Source organism: Cariama cristata, unplaced genomic scaffold, assembly GCF_000690535.1.
Source record: "Cariama cristata isolate BGI_N322 unplaced genomic scaffold, ASM69053v1 scaffold46280, whole genome shotgun sequence".
NCBI classification, from domain to species: domain Eukaryota; kingdom Metazoa; phylum Chordata; class Aves; order Cariamiformes; family Cariamidae; genus Cariama; species Cariama cristata.
The window spans coordinates 1-17173 of NW_009594998.1; the positions used below are offsets into that span (position 1 = coordinate 1).

Below are 17173 nucleotides of genomic sequence, written 5' to 3' on the forward strand. Positions count from 1 at the left end.
ATAAACCCATGCTGACTGGGCCTGATCAGGTGGCTCTTCTATATGTGCCGCGTGATGGCACTTAAGATGATCTGCTCCATAACCTTCCCTGGCACCAAGGTCAGACTGACAGGCCTGTAATTCCCTGGATGATCCTCCTTCTCACCCTTCTTGCAGATGGGCGTCACATTTGCTAACCTCCAGTCAACTGGGACCTCCCCATTTAGCCAGGACTGCTGATAAACGATTGAAAGTGGCTTGGTGAGCACTTCCACCAGCTCCCTCAGCACCCTTGGGTGGATCCCATCTGGCCCCATAGACTTGTGTGTGTCCAAGTGGTGTAGCAGGTCGTTGATCACTTCCCCTTGGATTATGGGGCCTTCATTCTGCTCCCCATCCCTGTCTTCCAGCTCAGGGGGCTGGGTACTTGGGGAACAACTGGTCTGACTATTAAAGACTGAGGCAAAGTAGGCATTAAGTACCTCAGCCTCTTCCTCAGCCTTTGTCACTGTGTTTCCCCCTGCATCCAATAAAGGATGAAGATCTCCTTAGCCCTCCTTTTGTTGCTAATGTATTTATAGAAACATTTTTATTATCTAATACTGATATCAGATTAGAAACCTACAGTAATATCGTTATACATTGAATATCCAAAAAAACATGTGCATCAAATGGTATTCCAAATGGGGTTGAAGAACCAAATAGGTACTGAATATCTAGATCTACTTTCGCAGATTTTTTGTTTTTAAAGGGGACAAACAGGGTACTACATAAAGAGCAACAACTTTTCCACAAGAACTCAAAACTGTTGCTGAGATGCTGCCTATTGACCTTTACAATTACACCAAACACACATATAATAGTTTCTCAGGGAAACTACATTTAGAAATAAACATTTTTAAATACTTAAGTTTATACAGTTTTAAACCCCATCTCAGTATGGTGTTTACTGCTATAACACTGCTGTGGTTCACAGGTGGTTCAGCAAAAGGTCCTCAATGGCTACTTTACTACAGCATAGTTGCTGGATTTAGCTATCTCTTGAGTTTCCAAAGAAAAATACAAGCAATATTAATTATGTTTTTACCAGTAACTCCAGAAGAAACTCCTTGTCATAGCTGGAGTCTTGCCCTTCGGGCAGGGGCGGCAGGAGGCAGAGGTATGACGCCACTTGGTGGAGAGTATTTGAGCTGCATAGAAGAAAAAAACAGAAGCTTGCGTAACTTGCACAGAAACCGGAGGGAGAGAGAGCACTTACCACAGGTTTTTTTTCTTAAAAAAATTTCAACTACGAATTTCATCAGAGACCAACAACTACTGATCAGTATTCTAAGTGAAGTTTGAGATATTTAAAGTATTTCTTTTTGCAATTGTTACAAACTGCTTTAGAGCACTCGCATGGGTGAAGCGTGCTCAGCCACAGATGTAAGCTGTACTACTCATCCACAATAAATGGAGCAAGGTGTGAATACTTTTTATTGTTTCAACGTGTACCTGCAAACAGAACCAAACAACAGAGCACAAATTGCCTTTGTCAAAATAGACTGTTATCCTTTTAAAAACAGCATTTACAATACAGTACAGTTAACACAGTGGTATACTTGTATGATTTCTGTTGCAGTTTTTGTACAGAACAGAGTAAAAAAAGCTAAATTAAAAAAGTTAGAGGTTAACTACTGTACGTTATTACTGCTCCAATTACTTTAAGCAGTTAGTTATTTTCCAGAAAATTAGTACTTTCTGACATTCATTAGAGAAAAAGGAAAACAAAGATATTTTTCTTACATTGGAATTCTAGCACTTCACTACTAGGGGACCCAAACTCTCCCTGCTTCCTTATTTCATCAGTTGTAAAGGCACCATGACAAGTCAGAAAGACTTGAGAAGTCACATGAAAAGTCAGAAAGAAAAAAGGCTAGAAATTTGCTAAATGAAAACACACTGAGAACAAAGAATTTCAATTTCATGTTGAATTTGATTTTCATAACTTACCTAAGGGGGCCAAATAACTTCACCAGTGAATCACGAGTATCTACTGCAGCTACATTTGAGAGTGCAAAGTCATATAACTCCGGGAAATGTGCAAATGCTGCTCTCTACAAAAGACCCATGCCCAAAAACAGAATGTAAGCATATTAATGAAACAATTTAATAACAATCTAAATATTTATACAAAAGCATAGCTGCTTCTGATTCGTCACACGCAGTACCCTGTGGACACTAGCAGGACAGAAATAAAAACCAGGTGAAATCTGTTTTTCTTAGTTAGCACCACCTATTTGTTACTCCTATGCTTCCAACAATACCTTTTTTATATACCCTCCTATCAGCATTTGTTCTGTCATTAAAATAAAACATAAGGGGGCAGACATGTAGCCCTGCAGACAATTAGCAAAAACAAGGAACAAGTTTAATTTAATCATGCTTCCTTGAATTTTTTTATTAAAACTGATGGGAAAAATTCTAAAATGTGTATTTATCACTTTATACAAGTGATGTGAATTTTTATTTTGTCTCTTATGTACAATGGACCACTATTGCTACCACATGTGTATGCTGTCCTGGTTTCGGTTGGGATAGTCAATTTTCTACTTAGTAACTGGTACAGTGTGTTTTGAATTTAGTGTGAGAATAATGTTCATAACACACTCATGTTTCAGTTGTTGCTAATTAGCGCTTATCCTAAGTCAAGGATTTTTCAGTTTCCCATGCTCTACCAGTAAGCAGGTGCACAAGAAGCCGGGAGGGAGCACAGCCAGGACAGCTGACCTCAACTAGCCAAAGGGATATTCCATACCATAGAGCGTCATGCTCAGTATATAAACTGGCGGGAGTTGGCTGGGAGGGGCTGATCACTGCTCAGCGATCGCTGCTTGGGCATCAGGCAGCAGGTGGTGAGCAACTGTATTGTGCATCACTTGTCTTTCTTGGGTTTTATTCTTCTGTTATATTCCTTTTCATTACAATTATTATATTTATTATTGTTGTGGTTAGTATTATATTTTAGCTTACTTTAGTTATTAAACTGTTCTTATCTCAACCCACAAGTTTTTACTTTTTTTCCAATTCTCCCCATTCCTGGGAAGGGGAGAGGAGTGAGTTAGCAGCTCTGTGGTGCTTAGGTGCGGGCTGAGGTTAAACCGTGACAGTACTGATCTTGAAGAAATGGTGCCACCTACTGCATAATCATAAGTTAAGTTCCTACAGCACTTAATTTTCCCTTCTTAATAGGTTTAATGGGAGCAGTTCATCTCAAAAATATCAAATCAAAAGTGGTGGTGTTTTGCTAGAACATATTATTTAGTCATAGTCACATATACAACACTGAAGCATTAGGTGTCTTCAACATGGTACAGAAAGTCAAGTTAAAACTATTCCTGTAACTCAAAAGGAAAAACAAGGGGTTTGCTTTGGGAAATAACTTAATGTCTATTCCAGACACAATTTAGACTAAACCAACAAAACCAAATCCTTTCCCTCCCATAAGCACTTTGCCATCTGCCTACCTGTAGAGAGGTAATTCTGTCATAGTGAATTGTTGTCATCTCATTCTCTGTCAAAGCATTTCCAGTCTGATTATTGATTTCAAAGCCAGTGTAGAATTTAAGCATATCTAAAAGCTGAGACATCAGTATAAATTAGTGGATTAACAATAAGAGACACCCTACCACAAAAAAAACCCCACACAATTTAAGAGGACAAATCTGGGCACCATGTACAAACAGGAGGTCCTCAAAGTTCTTGAAGAAATGGACTAGAGAGTGGTACCTAAATTTTATACTTGGCTGATGCACAAAATAATTTTGGTCAGATATCTCACCTACAAGCCATTGAAATTACAGCACAGCCCACCACCAATGCAGTTTTTTTACATACTAGGACTTGAAACTGAAACTAACTGCACTAGCCGGAGGTTCAAGACACTGAACCCAACTTATGGTTTGCTTCTACCAAAAGGGGGAGGTCTTGCTCCCTCCTGCCCTCTCTGATGCCCCCTCTGGAATTCATTCTATCTTTCAATGAGATTACTTAACTAGGAAGAAGAAAATTATTGAGACGTGCTGCTAACTTTGTGTTCCATCAACACTGATCCTCAGAGAAACTGAACAAACGCCAGAGACAGGGGACAGGAAGAACAGCTGAGATGCAGGAAAGGGGACACATCTTCAGATCCTGCCAGAAAAAACAATATACTCTCTCTGACTGAGTAAACTGAAGGACAGTAGTGAAAAATGGCTGCACTGTAGAACAGTCTGAGGTCAAAACAAAGCACAGAAGAATGCGCTGGTGACAACTTCTGCTATACGTGGGGTAAAGCATGCCAGACGCTGCACCGTTTTCTAGGCTGTACTTTAAAGAACTGTTCAAAAATGTAAGTCACACACATAGGTACAGGTAAGAAAGAACTACTGTCTGAAGGATTTAAATAAACACGTAGTTTGCATCCATCAGAAAAATGTCTTAAAGAAATATAATATAAAACAAAACAACGGAAGTATGCAGAGCCGCATCAGAACGAAAAAATTATTTTCAACAACTTTGTACCTCACCTGGCAGAAGAGATGACCCTCCTTCTCTCTTTTAGCAAGACTGGACAGGTAACAGTGAACAACAAGATGGGAGTCATCTAACACTGTATTAAACCAGCGCCGTGTGGGAAGCAAAGCCTGTGGTAAACAACCTCACCTTAATACAAGCAATTCTTCAGAATGTAAGAAATCCTGGTTTCTCATAATTTTCCATTTCAAGAAGGCATACCAAGATCAATTGTTGCACAGTTATTTACATATCTAATACCCTAACAGAGGTTCTCATATCAAAGCAGCCTTTATGTTTACCAAGACATTGGTTTTATGCAGGTAGGTGGCTACAAATACAGCCTTTTATATGACTGGGAGCACAGCACAAACCTTCCGTTAGTGAGATTGCATCCTGCCAATAATAAAAGACAATTAAATAACGCAATTGTTGTACTACTAAGTGTCTACATAACAACTGTGTGCTACAAAAGGTATGTCAAACTGCTGCAACATTGTATAAAATGTTTGGTTTCTATGCTTATTTCATTAATTTTAAGCTTGTCTTTCTCAAGATCGCAAACTGTCTTTCTTCTAAATGGTATGATATCTTCTATTCTTGGTAGGACACACAAATTAAGTCTAAGAATTTTTCACATCTTAATTAAAACCTGTAAAAGCTTTTTGTAAACAAAACAGAGATCATTTCTTCTCTATGTAAAAAGCTTAAGCTGCCATATGTAGCAACCCTTCAACAGCATACAGTAGTACACATCAATAATTCAAGAGAAAAATTAGTTGTTCTCAATGGAATCTACAGACTGAATTCAGACAGCCAAAAAGCATCAACATGGTGTTTAGAACGAAGATGAAGAAAATAAAAGAATCTGTAGTAGAAAAATGTTAATTGCCCTGCAAAATAATTACAAAAAACACTCAGAAAACTGTAAGAACTTTCCATGAGGTCATTCCTTTCAAATTATCAAATCACCAAGTTTTGATGGCAGTCTATATACTGTAATATGAAACAGTAATATTCTGAAAAAGGCCTTGACATACGTAAAAAAGCCCATTAACACAGTACATGCTACCAAGACAAAAACACTTGGATTTACGGCTAATTTCTCATTTGCTTGTCCAGTCATTTAAACAGGCTTCATAAACTGTTTGAATTCTAACATCTCTGTAGTACCTAGCGAGAACCAACATTAAATGTACAGCCTTTAAGCATTCTGGCTAACAGTCAGACTTAAGATTAACTTCAAACACCTATTTTCCTCTTATGAGACTACATTACATCCATAACACAACAAGCTCTAATTTAAAGAATTCATTCTATTGCAACTACAAGCACAAGCTACTTGAGCAATTTAGCAGAGGACAGTTAGTCTGTATGAGTTCAAGATCAAGCCACTTTAAAGTTCTCTATGCTTATTGTTTCAGAAAAGTCTGTCTTATTTCAGAATGTCTTCTAAATCTGAAGTTATTTTAAATAAATTGCTACTTATGTGAGAAATCGTAAATTAATGTATTTTAATTTGGTACTGTGAAGTTTAAAATTGTCCCACCTTGTCAGTACCTGATGAAAAATTTCACAAAACCTCGCTTTGTCTCCTATTACTCTGTAACAAACCTAGATCACCAGAACTGTTACTGCTAAATAACTAATTCTAGTCAAATAGAAATAGTTTGCATTTCACAACTACTGACACGTTCTGCGATTATACCCTACAACATAAGATGATTTAAGTGACCTATTACGAATTGGGAAGAATACTTCTGGGTTATTCCTAGTGGATTAAAGTGTCACACATTTTCATCAATTGCCAGAATTATTACTACTACTCCAATTAACAAAGTCTTCTTCACTGAGCAATTTAGGATCCTAGCTTTCTCTAACAGTTCATCTGGTTTATAAACATTACTCATCAGTTCCCAATGTGGATGCACTGCTGCAGTCCCCTATTTACATACAGAAAACCACTATTAAGCAATCATATGCACAACTGTGACATAACCACCTGCCAATTGGAATAAGGCTGTAATAATGACTTTACGCATTTAAAACCTAGAAAAGCACACCTGGAAACAGGCCGAAACAATTTAATAACTTACCTCAAGATCTAGCATGAGTTCAATGAATCTCTCACAATAATGAACTTTGTCCATAGAAATAGGACCTAGACAGAAAAAAAAAATTTTTTTTGCAATTGATCCACACCACAGCATATTTGTACTTGAACTATTCTTTAAAAACGTAATAAATGCCACTAACATCCTAGTGTTAGCTTTTAACAAGATTAAAAACCTAACTAGCACATTCTTCTCTTTGTGAAACAATCCTTCATCGCAAACCAGAAGAATTTTGGATATGAGAAAGTAATGGAACCAGAGTTTTAGGAGTGATTTTATCCACTCTGAAAAAAAACAACCAACGTGACATACAGAAATGCACTTTTCCACAAGATACCAACGGCCCGCTAAGCTTCACAACTTTTAACTCCAGGCACTCAAAAATACCTATTTAAAATCTGCAATCAAGGTGTGTTCAAAAGGCCTTGACAACATTCAAAGGTACTCAGTGGTGACTACTAAGAAGCCTTTAGAATCACATCAAAACACACACTAAGTCTGTTTTAATGAATATCTATTTCCTGATGCCTCCCAAGAACTGTTAATGTAAATCTTCCTAAAATAGGTCTTGCATAATTGGGAAAACAGAGGGGATAGGTATTCCTTCTGAGGATGAGACAATATCTAGAATATCCCCTTACAGCTCAGTTAGGAGCTGAAGTTTGCTAAGAGTTTAAGAGCAAAAGCAGAACTCTGCGAAGTGATTTCACCCAAATTGTGCTGTGCTTAAAACACAATAAGCCTTTTTTTGTCAAAAGGCTAACACCTTCCCGTACAAACAGTCTTCCTTTCTAAATCAGGCAAGCATACAATTTTCCTTGTCACAACGACTTATAAATCAAGAACAGTCAAATCTTACAGAATTTCACTCCACTTAGGCTTTTGTTCTTACTGTAAATCAACAGTACTAACAGAATAGAGCCTTATGGTATGCATTTATACCACCTGTTTAACAAGGCATCTAAGTATGTATGAAACGATTTAATGCTGTAAGACACAATAAAGACTATCAGTACCCAGAAATATTTTTTTTTTATTAAGTCCATACTGAACAGAAGAAGAATAGGTTTAAAGTAGCTTTCTGCTATTTCATTTTTAAAGCATATACAGATTTGAATAGTAATTTTGACATGAAATCCATGCAGACAGACATGGATTTCACTAAAACCCCATCCAGATATGGTCTCCAACCTTAGGCTGGTATCCTAAGGAATAGTTGCTTCAGCAACAGGAAAGAATTTAAGACAGATTACCAGATAGCAAAGTAACATAAAAAAAGAACCATAGTTACCTGAGATAGGTATTGATTTTAGCACAGAAATGAATTTCTGAATAAGCTGTGAAAGAAATTTTCTCTCCCGATATGCCCTAAAATCAGACATATGACAAAAGCATTAATATTCCTTAAATGCAGACTAGAAGAATATTGTATCTTTCACTAATACAAAGTTAGCCGCTTTAAAATTCATATAATGGGAGCAGGTTGCTTTGAAACACACCTAAACTGTTTAGATGATAACTTTTCTGTCTGCACTCAGGCAGGCAGATTAGCAGAGTCTACATTTTTAGGCACAGAACTGATTAACAATCCATGCTTCCACTGAGTCAAAGACAAGACGTATGTGATCACCTACACCTTACCACATAGCAACACAAAAGTATTGGAACATTTAACTTGGGTGAGATACACCCAAATTTATTCAAATACTCGCAGAAGCTGTTTGTTTAAGAGCTAAACATTTGCTAAAGGTCATGAAAAAAGACATGTAACTACATGACTATTCTTTTATGGTTTTCATCCTATAGCTCTAAGATTTGGTATCACAAATTCACTAATCAAATAAAATATTAAGTTCTGTAACAGTATTTTGCATAAAGACTACCGGAAAACAAAACAGTTTCCAGAAGACCACATATGATCAATACTTATCTGCCATCTTCACGTTTTTTTCAAAAAACTTTTTTTTTCTACTGAAACAATTTATTTTAGCTGAAACACAATGAATGCATTAAGGGCTTTGGATTTAACAGGAAAAAAGGTGTAACATACTGCATTCTTGTCTCCTCATCCATTTTCCCATCATTTTTCTTAATTAGATTCCAGAATTTTCTTAGTTTTGGTGTCTTTTTCAGCTCTTGTTCCAGCCGTTTCTGAAATGTTAAAATGGTACTCAGTCACTAAGAATCCTTGTTTTCACAAGAGATAAAAATACAATCTAGTCTTCTTATTAAAAAATAAAAAATATATAACAAACTGAAATAAATAGCTGTCTCAGACTAATCTTACTAAGTATCACTACAAAACAAGAATGTAATACTGCTAGACAGAGTCTTGCTAGATGTCAGCTCCATTCCCCAGTCCCTGTGATCTCATGGCCTTGTCTACAAATTATAGCTTGAAGAAGCTACAAACAACAAAGTTTAGGTTTATGAAAAATTACACAATTAATAATTACAGTTACGTGGAAATTAGCAACAAACAAGAAAGAGAATTTTACCAAGCACACAAAAATATAATTCCATAGCAATGCAGGCAGCTTTAAATATCAGACTTCCATAACAGTATTTCATAAGTATTCACTTTACAGTACTTGGATAATGCCTAGAAGATTGCTTTGCCAGTTTACAGTGCTATGCTTACAGGTTGTAGAGCCATCCACATCGGTAAGGAAATGAGCTGCTGCACCTGACCTCTGATCAAATCCACTTCCTGTTAGAAAATTACAGACAGAAAACGTTTCATTTTAAAACTCTTATGCTTTCTGACATGCCTGTCTTACAAAACACATCAATGTACATTACCATCTGACAAAAATATGTACATTGTTGTATTAGATTTCACAATTCCCTAACAGGAAACTGCATACAATAGCCCTATGCAGTAACACGTAAAACTGTTGATGATTTTTGCATCTTAGGTTCTTTTCATGGATTCTGTCAGTTCCTAATACTTCAGCAGGGGCCCCATCCACATGAGTATTTTTAGCACAGAAACTGATGGGAACTGATGTTCCTTCTTCAGTCACTTCTTGTTCTTGAACTGAGCTTTCTTACTGTGCTTTCTCTATTCGTTTTTACTCTATTTTTTCTCTCCTGAAGCCCTTCATTTATGAAGTTTCTCCCACTTCATCTATACTCTTCCCATTATCTGAAACAACTAATTTGTCTATAGTTCATGTAACTTCAATTTGTTTCAAATGTTCCCTCTCCAACATCTCTGTCTGTGATCTGGATCTACAAAGTTTTCTTTCTTTCCTAAACTACTGAAAAATTTTCATTAACACCTTAAATATGTCTTCATGGACAAATACTCCATTCTCAGCATTCTGAAATTTCACACTTCAGTTCTCCTTACTTAAAACACTACTGCGACTATCTTGTTCTCCCTTTCACAAAGAAGGGCAGCTTCTAAAAATGCTTTTACAAGCGCTTTTTAAATCAAATAATACACTTTCTAAATTGTCTTGTCTGTGACACACGATTTTGTTCTTTACTTGTGCGGACCCTGACTTTGACTGATACATTCTGTGTGCAATGTAAGTAAAGAAAAAGCCTGGTAGCAAGAGAGGTAATAGAGTACTGTTTCATATAACAGATAATTGTAATTATGCTCCACACTTGCTACTTAGGATCTATAACTGTGTTTTAACTACAGATTGAGAACACAACCTAGCCCAATGCTTTCTTAAAACTAACTCAGAAGTGCAGATAGAAATATCTGAATCTGGTTTCAAAACTGAAAAACAGTCTTTCTCAATAGCTAATGGAAATAATTTTGTGCAATTTCCCAGTCAAACTAAAAAGAGCACAGTAGTAAGTCATCTGCTTTTAATTGTAAAGCACCTTTTCAAATATACTTATCTTTCAAGTACTATTTCAAATGTAAGTCTGAATACATGCCTTTAGATTGCAGTAAGTGCCAATCCTCCAATTTCAAGTCTGTTCTATGACTTTGTGTCAGAGAAAAGCAAACGTGATGAGAGAGATAAAGCAAGAGTCAAAAAGAGGGATAAAAGCCCTCCGGTACCATCTTTTTCTTAAATGGGAATTTTGCCTCATCTGTCTCATAAGACGAAATTGCTGAAACGAAACTGCTATTAACACAGAACAGCATAAACACACTGAAAGTATTACAGTTGCTTTTAGCATACCAAACTATTGAAGCAGTGATCAAGGAAAAGCAGCAGGACTGTCTGTTCATGCAGAGAGTATTCACTATCATTTTCAACCAGCGATGCCTCCAGTATGCATTTGAAAAAGAAGGGAAAGTGTTCTGGCTTTTTTTTGAATGTCTAGGAATAGAAAAGGAAGTTGATTTTGAGTCAGGTTGATATAAATAATTTCAATCTTCATTCACATAACATAGCTTAAGTTCTCTAAATCTTTTTAAGTCTATAAAACGAAGGATTAGTTTTTCTCTTTTTCATTTATTCTGACCAGGCTGCACAAGCAAAACAGATTAACATAGGACAAAACAAACAAGAAGAACAAGTGGAGTAGATTATGTTGGGGGAATGTTCAATTGGTGATCACACAGAATTATGGTAAAATGACACAGGTTAGAAGAGAACTTGTAGATTTTGGCCAAAATTATGGCAGCTCTTTAGTGATCTGGAAAAAATGAGCAGGTAAAAACCACCAGAGATTAATGACAGTTGTGGAACTCCCATTCAGCTACCTCAGCAGGAAAAAGATAAACCAAATAATCATTGAGATAAAATGGTTTCTTTAACAAAGGCAGCTATGTACTAAATAACAAATTTAACTAAGCTGCTTGAAAAGTAACAAGCACCTGTCATTTTGCATCTAGTACGTATGCCAGAACAAAAAAAGACACGGGCATCATATGAGCAAGTTATTAATCCTTTGAGCTCTGCCAGCACTGAAGTAATGGCACTACTATCAGAGTAAGTGTGCTTCTGAAATAATGCTTGCATAGAATTTCTAACTAGGCTCACATTGTTGAGATGGCCTGCGAGAACTGGACAGTTTGTAGAAACACTAATCATTTCTAAACCCATTCTTACAAAAAAAAACCACATTACACACAAAAGCAGAACAAGAGATTATCTTAGTATAAATCTTCATGCAAGAAAGCTACAAAACCATATTCACAGGTTTTAAGCAATACTCTACTGGATAACGTTAGACTTCCAGTGGTGCCTCCTTATGTCCACAGATATAAAGCTCCTTCTTTCTTTCAGTATCAGAGCAGGAACTTCCCTGCAAATGCCTGACTTTTGTCAAGTGCCAAAAAGGCAAATTATGATGATGGTGATGTAAAGGCATCACACAACAAAACAAAGGACTCGCACACCAGGAGGAATCAGGTGATTTTTTTCATCCATCCATTACTTTCTCCGAAAAGAACACACACTTTAAACCACCATATGAGACATTCCAGCTGAGGTACCATTTACTTTTAACACTACAAGCTTTGCTACCTCCTGTCAGTATAAGTGAGCACACCGCAAAAGCTGCAACTTGCGGATCAAAGTCAATTCTAGCTGTAATTGAAATTGGTTACCTCCCACGCAGGCACATTCTCTCGAAACTTCTCATTCACCATACAGCAGATTGACATTAAATATGCCTTACTGGACACCTCTGGAGAATAATTCATCCATAGGTAATTTTCAAGGTACTGGCTGCAAAGAGACAAAGAATATTTCATTAGTTGCTGCCACCCACATAATCTGTCACTCATTTAAAAGAGCAGTTACCCACAGGGGCTTTTTTCCTCCTTCTCCTTAAAGCCATCTTTATAGTTTGTGAGTAGTTTCTGAAGTCACCTCTCATCTAGGTCACTGCAGTAAAACTTGTTAGACTTCATAACTGCTACAATAGACAGATGAGTTTCTTTTCAGGAAGACACATGCACCAGAGGGTTTTCAAGCGTGACAACTAGCCACAGCTCAATACAAAGTCATAACACGAATTCATGTTGATTTTCCAAAAGGAGAACAAAAAAGAAAAAAATTCACTTGTCTAAAGAATGTCACATGCAGCATTTCTTGGTATAAGATGCAAAGGACAACTACTGTGTAACAGTATATACTGTATAACAGTAGTTGTATTATTAAATACCCCTTTTTGTAAAAAATTAGCAATTATCTAGAGAGATTTTTATGCTTCTAATCATATAAAGGCAATAAAAATATTACATTACTGTGCAACTAAAATTAAACACTGAATATTAGGGGAGTGATTAACTGTTTTCAAGAAGGTTAAAAAAAAAATTACTGGACACTGGAAAATAGCAGCTTCCCAGTAACGAGCATTTCTTCTTCATTAATATGGCACATTCCTTATAGAAGAAAGTTAAAATTAGATCTTAGAGATGAGGGGTTATTTGGACAAACAGCTGTCTGCCTCCTCTAACCTCCTCTTGAAGCTATGCAGGGTAGTTACTCCTGAGGAGGCAATCCTTAAATCATCATTCTTAACAGCATGCTTGCACCTTGTGCTACTTTAACAACCACCAGAAGAAAGTGGCAAGTCTTGCTGCTTCCTAAAGAAGCTGCTTATCCATTCCTTCCTCTCAATGCCTGCTCTAACATTCACTTGGCCCCTCATGAGTCAACTGAGTTTTACCTATTTACTTTTTTCCACAGCTTACTTTTCTGATGTCTTGCAGTAAGGTACTTCAATAGTTTCAGATAAGACAAGTACCATAGATGGTGGGGAAAAAAGGTAGAGAGAACTTGTATGTAACCAGGAGCAAAAGGCTCAATAATGGTCAGACAGGGATTTACACTTTCTCGGAGCTCAGCCAGAATGCATAGCTTCAGAAGGTGCTGAGACAACTTCATAGGCATATACAAGATTAAATACGTACTGCTTCCCAAGAGTTTGGATCTGCCAACAGGAGGGGGGAAATCCCCAAAAAATCCACAGAACGCTATCCATCATTTCACCCAGGAATGACAATATCTTTTAGTAAAACTACTATTATGCGCCCAGGTGAGGACAAATGTACGAGAGCAATAATGAAGGACAGGAAAATCTCATGTGTGTGAAGACAGGAGAGCTTGATGGACAGATGAATGGAGTGGTGGGAAGAAAGGAGAGAAAATGACTTACAGGACAAATGGCAGTAGATGGGGCTATAGACCAGAAAGTACTAAAGTTACATTACAGGCTGGTAACATTAAGAATGTTCACAGAAAGGACAGGAACCTCTAACTCCATGGTCTTGCTGGCATACAAATTCCAGGAGTCATGCTACCAGCATGCCATTTGTTAGTGTCAAACTCCAAAACCATAGCTGATGTTTTCTCTTCCGCCTTTTCTAACAAAGAAGCAGTAAACAGAGGGAAGTTTGTCCTACTTCTCTAGTTAGTGCTACTACTTATGTATTTCAGCCTTTTGAAACAAAGAATCTCTCTCAACCAAAATCCACCTCATTCTGTCTGCTCGTAAGATTTGAGAGATAAAAGAGCCAAAAAGAACACTAAATATTGTGGTTTTAAATATCTTAATATTGCAAGTATTTATCTTACGTCATTTTATCCATGCTTTGTAAGTTCTTCCAGAAAGTCTGAAGTAGCTATAAGGATCTTCTACACAGATTTCCATTTCTTTTCAAGTGAAGAAAATGTTAGTGATGCTGCTGCTGCACAATTCATTTTTACAGATAGAGTAAGAGACTTAATCCAAAAACTTCCTCTGACTTCAGTGAGTTCTGATTTAAGGCTTAATGACACATTCCAAATTATAGATCCAAGTTTTTCACCCATTTCATTCATACTCTCTTCTTTAGTGCTTCACTTACACTAATTCAGAATCATAAACCAAGATACTCTGGTATGTTACTTATGCTTATGAAATTATTTCCTCCTTAAACTAAGCTCTCCTCACTTAATTTTCCTAGGTACAGAATTCAAAGTTTTAGTAAGTAGGAACAAAAGAGTACACTACCTTCAAACTGACTTACTGCCCTGCATTTGCTTCTCATCTTTACAGGCTCCTGTGAAAAAATAACTTAAATTTTCACTCCAATTAGCTTACCTGAATTCAAGAAGCATTATCTTCCTAATAGCAAATCTAAAAAGGAAAAAGTAATCAATTAACACAGGAAAGAAAGCCTCCCATATACATCTTAGCTCCATGGAAAACGGCTATATTTTCCCTTATTTCGTTATATAATGAAATCTGCAGAAACATCCAGGAATCATTTCTGCCCCACTATTTGCATGCAAGAGCAACCACTTGAATGCAGAAGCAGCTGCTGTAACATTGTGGAAGCTAAAGTTCCTGCAGGCTCATTAAGCAATCAAATTCACATTAAAAAAAAAAATCCATCTACAACTATATATTTAATCAGTTCGTAACGGTATCTTTTCTTACATGACTGGAAATGGAAGCTTGCTCTGATTGTGTATAGCTACTCTTAGATCCTGTATAGCAACTCTTAGATTACTTTCACAAAGAAATAATAAACAAAATTTTCTCCAGAGCTCAAAATTCCCCTGAAAAGCTCCAAACAGCTACAGTCAAAACCCTTTTCTGTACACACAGCTGTAGAATGCAGTTTATCCTGAACTCTTTCTGTCCCCCACCTAACATTACAATTGATTGAAATGAGACTTGCCCTTTATAAACCTAGTAACGATAATTAGGTAAAGAGCAAAAAGCTAGAGGTAGCACATTCCTCAATTGATTTCTTTTTCTTTACATACCTCAGTGACAAAAGAAGGGACCAGCCTTCTATAACCATCACATAACAAAAACAACATAAAGCACAACAGACTACCAGATCAAGGAACCAAACAATACTATGTCAAATCATCACATTTAAGGATTATGAGCTCATGAACCCACTTTTTGCCATATTCAGACTTTGAAATACCATAATGATTAAATTACTCAAAAGCGTTTGAGTCATTTAATCTGCTTTCAACATGTTAATGCACTTTAAAATATTCTACGAAACATTAGAAACCACTTCAATACAGATAATGTTGGAATGCTTGTCCGTAAGTGAAAGTGACTAGTGTACTTACTTTGATCTGACAATTTCTTTCATATATACATCTTCAATAACCTATGGGAGAGAATATTTAAAAAACAATGGTTAAGAATTTTATATACCTCATAAAGTCATTAAAAATGCACTAAGACATCTTATGCACTCAAAGTTACTCTGAATTAGTTACTCTCTGCTTAGTGCTATTTCATCAACAAAGTCCTAACAACTATGTCTCAGCTCTGAAGAGTCCAAAAGCTTCACAGACATACATTTTCACAAAGAAAGTGAATCAATTTAGGGGAATAACTTCAAGTTATTCTGAAGGAACAACCTACATCTCACCAAGACTTTATATAAAAGTCAAAGAAATATGCAAACTTTTTTATTGTGAATCTTTGGCTTACTGTTGAATTTAAAGACCAGTCTTCACGAGTCAAGTCTGCATCAACTCAGTCATCTGTTGTCACTGTTTCTTTTAACTGACATTTAACCCAATTCCAGAACATTTTTCCAACAGGCACGAAAGAATCTTCACTATCTGTTGCAACAGGCACACTTTGACATCACATGACACAGAGATGCAATTCAGCTGCTTATGAACATCCTACTTCTAACAATCACAGACATATACTATCACAAATACTACAAAGAGAGAGAGTAAACTGAGGCTGGAAAGGGAGATTTAGCCAAATACCCACAAAGGAAAGAAGTCCAACATTTAAGAGCTCCGCACGACAGAAAACCAACACAAAACCAAACACATGATGTCAAATTTTAAACATTCAAAACACGCATACCCACCAGAACAGCACTAAAGTTGTCTGATCAAAGCTCTCTGAAGAAGCTTTTAAAAGAAGTATACAGTTCAGTAATACCTGCATCTTTCATCCTTCTTTGAACATCCTCAAACAACTTTTAACCTCAAAGGAGGTGCTCAAAAAATCTTTTACTCTCCTAAGTTCTTGTTCAAAATAAACTGAACAAATAGCACACACAAGAACTGCACTGCTATAGCACACCTTCCTAACAGTGTCTACATTTATAAACTATAAATACATAACAAATTACAGTGTGTTAAGGAACTCTTGACCTTCCAAGCAGTCTCCTATACTCTTATACAAAACAAACCCCACTGGAGGTTGGCACATCAGAAAAGGGTTGATCCTCATTCTTTTATACCCCAACACAATTCCAGTAAAAGTATTTACCTTTGAATCAAAAGACAATTTTTTCTTCACATGTGGAGCCCAGTATTTATTTGCTAACTGTATGGGGGAAAAAATTTTTAAAAGGTTAAATATATGCATTTTCAGTTAAATACATAAATTTTCAGTTGTAGTGAATACAATAACTCTGTAACACCTCCCACCCCCAAACTTTATTTCACTAGTACCTTACTTAATTTCAGCTTATGGTAACTACAAGTAACAAAACGATGTTTTCCAACAGCAATGCTTTTCAACTATTTAAGGTTTTATGCCTAAACTTTTTCCAATAGAGGTGCAATTCTCTAAGAATTTCAGCTCCATAGACTGCTACATAATTTTTTTTTCTTAAGTTACTCCTAGCAAAT

The 17173-nt window shown here is 36.5% G+C and overlaps 1 protein-coding gene across 1 annotated transcript; it reads right to left on the reverse strand.

Annotated features, from left to right (window-relative positions):
- Positions 1 to 1066: 1066 nt before the first annotated feature.
- LOC104161520 (intron-binding protein aquarius-like) lies at positions 1067 to 16865 on the reverse strand (the record flags this gene model as incomplete). Its single annotated transcript, XM_009699996.1, has 13 exons — positions 1067 to 1169; positions 1972 to 2075; positions 3486 to 3599; positions 4530 to 4646; positions 6612 to 6676; positions 7921 to 7997; positions 8680 to 8780; positions 9271 to 9339; positions 10781 to 10921; positions 12157 to 12277; positions 14640 to 14675; positions 15635 to 15675; positions 16809 to 16865. Coding segments are annotated over 13 exons (1146 nt in total), but the record flags the coding sequence as incomplete, so codon positions are not given.
- Positions 16866 to 17173: the final 308 nt, after the last annotated feature.